At 56.3% G+C, this 5,774-nt stretch overlaps 2 protein-coding genes across 2 annotated transcripts; one reads left to right on the forward strand and one right to left on the reverse strand.

Moving 5' to 3' along the window:
* Positions 1 to 719: 719 nt before the first annotated feature.
* Positions 720 to 1,100, forward strand: JDV02_003541 (uncharacterized protein; the record flags this gene model as incomplete). Its single annotated transcript, XM_047984672.1, has 1 exon — positions 720 to 1,100. The coding sequence occupies one exon, from the start codon at positions 720 to 722 to the stop codon at positions 1,098 to 1,100; it is 381 nt and encodes a 126-aa protein (XP_047840646.1).
* A 2,558-nt stretch (positions 1,101 to 3,658) lies between these two features.
* JDV02_003542 (uncharacterized protein) lies at positions 3,659 to 4,873 on the reverse strand (the record flags this gene model as incomplete). Its single annotated transcript, XM_047984673.1, has 2 exons — positions 3,659 to 4,789; positions 4,862 to 4,873. 2 exons carry the CDS (start codon positions 4,871 to 4,873, stop codon positions 3,659 to 3,661), a joined length of 1,143 nt encoding a protein of 380 aa, XP_047840647.1.
* Between the last annotated feature and the right edge of the window lie 901 nt (positions 4,874 to 5,774).

Raw genomic sequence — 5,774 nt, forward strand, 5'->3', positions numbered from 1 at the left:
CCTCAGCCCCTGACCGGGGCAGCTGAAGGCCACTGCCTCCCTCCGCTCCGTTTGCCGCCCCCGCAGCCCTGTGGAAGGCACATTTCACGGCCTCTGTTTCGTCATGAAACGATATCGTTTGCAATTGCAGGCTACCTACCACTGGCCCGTTCGGTCTGACGCGTCGGAACGGACCTGCCTCCTTCGGCAGCAATGGCCTGCTGGAATCATCCATGGTCGAGGTATGCCGCTTACTCCCCGAAGCTTCCTGGCTGCTCAAGAACATGGACAGGAGGCGTCCACAATCAGCGCCGTCCCAACCACATGCCTTTATCTACACTTCCCCGCATACCCTTGAGCGTGGCTGACCCGACATCCACTGGCACTCCAGCAAACCCCGGATCATCTACCATTGAAGATATGTCTCGGTGCCGACCGGTCACATGGCAAAAGCAACGTTCGCCTTGGACCTTCTTCCATTACGAGACGGCAATTGCCATTGGCAGCGTCGGTCGCCTCTCAACCAAAGCCAAAGACAAGACACCCATGCTGCATGCAACTCCCTGGTGAGACACTTCCCCAAATCCTCCACCGCCCTTTTATCGACCTGAGCAAACGCTCTCGCCACTGCGCTCTCGCCTTCTAGCTCTTCGCTTCCCGCTGTACCGCCTACCCTTAAAGACGTTGACCACCAGCCGCATCATGCCTTCCAACAGAGTCACCGCGCGCCGTTTCATACAATGGCTGCCACTTACCATGATCAGAACACGGCCGTCCTCGGACGGAAACTCTTGGAAAGCCAGAAGTATGTCGGAGGAGACATGTTCATGATGGCCTTTGTTCAGCCTGCCGCTGTCCCAAACAGATTCGCCTACCCAGACGACCATCACGTGAAGGGACTCAACGCCGAAACCCTCGCCAAGATCCAACTTCCGGGCCCCCCGTGGCTGTCCGCGCCAGAGTACGCCCCTTTCCTACGAGACGCTGAACCCCTCTCGCCGTACATCTTCTTCAGCCCCAACATCTCCTTGTACAATCAGCAGATAAACGCGTCCGAGTGGGCAAACCAGTGGTTTTTCATGACCGGCCGTGTTCACTCGTACCACGGGCCTTTGTCGTGACGGGCAATCTGCTACATTCCGCTGCCCGACTATGGCGTATACCGCTTGCAAACCGTTTTGTGAATCTTCCAATCCGCCCTCTGGTGCTCCCTGTTACAATAGGCCACTGTTAAACATCCTCCACACTTCTTCACCCCCGTCACCTTCCCACAAACTTTACAAAATAGACCCTCCCTACAGAGACCCGCGCCATTGTTGGCATCTCGCCTGATCTCTCCCATGATATCCCCCAATTCTTGTCGGATCGCCATCTCGCACGCTCCCTGCTCACACACCGCACAGACGTAAACCCCAATGGCCGGGTCGCTCACTCTATGCAGCCAGGACATTGTGTGTTGCAGAACATCTGTTGCTCTGGATCCACAACTTTCGCACGATGCGCCCGATGCATCTCGGCAAGCCTGAACCCGTGCCTTCACGATGGGCGCCACTGTAGCCACAATCCAATCATCGTATGCACTTCCGCCTCCGCTCAATTGGCTTTGACGAACAAGGTCCTGCGGAATGTCGTGCATAAAGCGTAATGTTTTCTCGCCGCCATTGCAGTAGAATTCGAAACGTATGGGCATAACCGACATGGCTCGGCAGATAAGGTCAATGGCCCATTAGATAGAACATGCGTGTTGGCCCTGGACGCCCATCTGGCACCTCCCCCACGCTTTATCAATCTTCGTTCTCGTGCCGTGACTGTATTTGCTTTTCCTCCAACACGTAGCATCACCCCATTTGCCCAACGGGCGACAGAGAATCCGGGATTCCCCAGCCTGACCTGCACACAATGCCCCACACTGCATGCAGGGTCCTCCAAGCCCACTACTTACCGTTTCACTGCCTAAATATCCTCCTCCAACCCTCCAACATTTATCTCGAGCTTGCAAATGCCTTCTTCGTTCCTCAAGGCTTTGTGCGCAACCCGCGACCGGGTTGCCTTCCCCTGTCTACGTGACCGCCTTTTCCCCCCCTGCGGGAACCCTTCCGTTTGGTTTGCCTCTCTCTTCGCCCTTTTCGGCATCTCTCTTCGCCTTTTTTGGCCTCTGTCTCAAGTCGTTCCGTTCCTGGTTCCTTCTCGTTCATCGGGCCTTCCCTTAGCCGTAGGACGTTGTTTTGCTTTTGGACACCTGCCGCTCCCCCGCTCCCCCGCTCCCCTGTCCTTCCCCGCGCGTACGTACGCAGAAAAATAGAGGAAGCACCCCTCCTGGTGATGTGATGTGATTGGTCAGTTACGTTGCCCGTCCAGCGCCGGCCCTGGCCCTAACTGCTTCTCGTTTCTCTTCAGCTTCATTACCACTCCACCACTCATCGCCAAGCCACTCGATCGCCTCCCCCATCGTCCTGTCGCTCAGCTCCTCCAGCCTTGCCTGGGCGGACCGCATCTCTTCCGGCACCCGGTTGCCGACGAGGTCCCTTTCCCGCACCTTGGATACTAGCATGATGCCGTCTAGCGTTCGGCAGCGCGATAGCTGCACGTATAAGCTGTACGGGTCGCACTGCGTAGGCACCACTCTGCCGCCGATGGTGGTCGTCCGCGTGCCTCGCAGCTCTAGCGCCACCCGATCGAGCGACCTGCCCTGCACCTTGTAGTCGGTGCATGCGAACGCCGCCGTGTATGGTAGCCCTTTCTGGCTGACGTCGTGTTGTTGCTACGGCCGCTTTCGCTGGCGCTGGATCTTTACGCTTATCGGAGTTAGTAGTACCGTTCCGGGTGGTATCCCGACGAAGTGGAGATCCCTTGTCGTCTCGGACGCTAAGACTAGTCCCGCCGGCGGCCCGAAGTGGATCGCTGTGTCGGCCGAAACCCGGTATCCCGGGAACGCCTTATCGATAATGACCTCTGCCGCCGTGTATCTACCGCCGTTCGTAACTTTGAGGCCCTGGTACGTATTTCGATTTACGATAACTGGCATCCTTGGCACGAATATGAAGACCGCCGGCACGGGGATGGCGCTATCGTCTCCTTGGTTAAGGACTATGATGGCCTCCTCTTCTGTCGGGACGCCGTTCTTCTACTTGTGCTCCGAGATGAAGACGCGCATTATCGACCGCTGTTGCATCTGGAAGGCTAAGCTTGCCTCTATGTTGAGGTTCTAGCGGTTCCTGTTGAGCGGCGTCACTACGGTGATGCCCGTTTCCTATGGGATCTGTCTACCTTGCTGATAGTATCTTGAGTTGAGTAGCTCTAAGTCGGATTGGTCTTGATCGCTACGCCGGATCCGCGTTAGTAGCCTCTGTAGCTCCGGGTCTCCCGCGGCGCGTATCTGCTCGTCTAGTATGACGACCGACGTGAACGTATTCTATAGCGCGTGTGCCTTGTCGTGCTGGTGTCGTTGCTCGGCCTTGAATGAGTTGTCTACGTCCTACGAAATGGCCGCGCTGGGTAGTAGGATCGATCGCTCCTGTATAGGTCGGAATTGGTGGAAGTTACCGTAGAAGACGACGACTGGTATGCCGCCGAAGTCTTGCTGCGAGCCGCGGAGCCGGTAAAGCTGCTCGTTGACTGTATATAGCGTCCGCGTACTGAGTATGCTTATTTCGTCGATGACGAGTATATCCTTTTCCTGCTAGTCTATCCGTGACTGGCTATGGACGAACCGCTTTGCCTGTTTCGGTAGCTGCACCCTATCGACGTCCTTGACGGCGCTGGCGCCTCCCATCGCGTCATTTGAGAATCCGCACGCAGAGTGTATGGTGATGCCGCTGATCCTCGCCGCGGCGGCTCCGGACGTCGCTGTGATGAGTATGCGGTTCGACATGCCTCTCGCGGCGAATAGGCCCACGAGCGCTTCGATGACGCGCGACTTTCCCGTCCCGCCTTCGCCCCCGATGAACTGGCACAGCTGCCCGCCGTCAGCCCTGTCGCTCCCCCCCACGCGATCTAGTTGCCGGCAGATGACCAGGAGGGCTATCGACTGCCTTTTGTTCAACGTCGATTGCTTGGCCCACTCTCTCCCCGCAGCGAGAAATGAACGCGACAAGCCGATCTGTACCTCCATTCCCGCGCCCCGGGCCTCATGCCGCTCCGGCGCCTCGGTCGCCGCTACCTCGATGCTGTCCTCTCCGAAACCACTCATCACGGCGCGCAGAGCAGCACTGTGGTCCGCGCCCGCGACAGAGAGTCGGCCTTGTATGCCTTGAATCATCCTCTCCCTCTCCTTCGATGCGCTCATCTGCTGCGATTTGATGCCTCTGACTTGGTCCTGCGCCGGCAAAGGCGCCCCCGTGAACGCCTCGCCCGGCAAGTTTATTCTTCGAACACTTGTCGCCCGCATTGCAGCTGCTTCAAGCTCTGTCGACGACCCGAGAGCCGAGTGCTGGAATCGTCCAAGCTGCTGCAACATCCTCCTCAGCTCTGTCGAACCGGCGGTCACCTGGCTTGGGCCCAGGGCGGTTCGTATGACGTCCATGAGTCGCGTCGCGTCTCCAACTTTGCCGGCCTCGTACGCTTCCCCGGTTGTCTCGGCCCCGTCGCCTTCGTCAAAGTGCGCCGCCGTTGCATAATCGTCTGCGCATGATGCTGCCCATTGTTTGGCGTCGCGTTTAGCGTCCTCGGCAGATCGCCGAAGCAGCTGCACGTTTGCAACGAGGCGCCATATACGCGGGGAGAGGGCGCTCTGCGCCCGCGTCCAGATGTCGTTGATGTCGCCGCTTTCTTCATGAAGGAAAGACTCCCACGGCACGAACAGCGCGAGATGCTGCACAGCCGCCCTTTACGTGAGAACAACAATAAGCCCTGGCCGACCAGAAAAACTCGCCGGGCTACGTACCTTCGGTGGCATGCCTCGCCCTCCTCCGAGTTGTTGAATTCCTTGCTCAGGTAGCCGTCCAGACAGACAGTCGCCTGCTTGCCAGGCCGCCTCAGCACCTGAACCCAGTCTTTACCCGTCGGCCACGACTCCTCGAGGGGTATCTCTCCCCACGCTGCCGCAGGCTCCCAGCCGCTGACACTCCGCCGTTTCAGCCGCACGATCGAGACATAATCGTACAAGCAAAGGCCTGCCAAAATAAAGAAACTAGTATATTAAGCGAGATTACCGTCGCCTTAGAGTCGCTTTCTTTACCCTTCTACTAGCCGCAATACCTTATAAGACACCCAGCCATATACCGCGCTATAGAGCTACCTAGATAACCCAAGCGGCTTCTATGCTTACTCAATGCCTTAGTTAGCCCGAAGATCGGCGAGTTACTTATTAACTACAAGCTTAATCTTATACTACGATATAAAAAGGTCGGCTTAAAAGTTCTTTAGATACTTCTTCACTAAAGCATAGATGCCTTCGATACAAGACGTAACCCTATAGCCGAAATAAAGGTATTAGTCAACCTAAGCGCTAACAAGCTTCTCCTTATAAATATCAAGCCAGGTCTCTTTAATATAACTAACCTCCTTAACGTACTCTGGCACCTATCGTCGTTCGAGCTCCTCGAGATGTTAGTTATATATAGCCTCGTCAATAGCATTAATGATTGAGAACTAGGAGGCATAGAAGTCAGCCCATTACTCGCGACCCTTAGCGGCATCTTCATATTTGAGGAATGCTAGCCTATAGTAAGTCTGCACCGCTATATTAGCGTGCCAGCGACATAATAGTAACGCTAACGTAGGGAAACAACGAGTTATTGCATTAATGCAAGCGAGGCATCGATCCGTAAGGACAATAGACGGATAAGAGGCACCCG

This window comes from Purpureocillium takamizusanense, chromosome 2 (assembly GCF_022605165.1).
Source record: "Purpureocillium takamizusanense chromosome 2, complete sequence".
Lineage (NCBI taxonomy): Eukaryota > Fungi > Ascomycota > Sordariomycetes > Hypocreales > Ophiocordycipitaceae > Purpureocillium > Purpureocillium takamizusanense.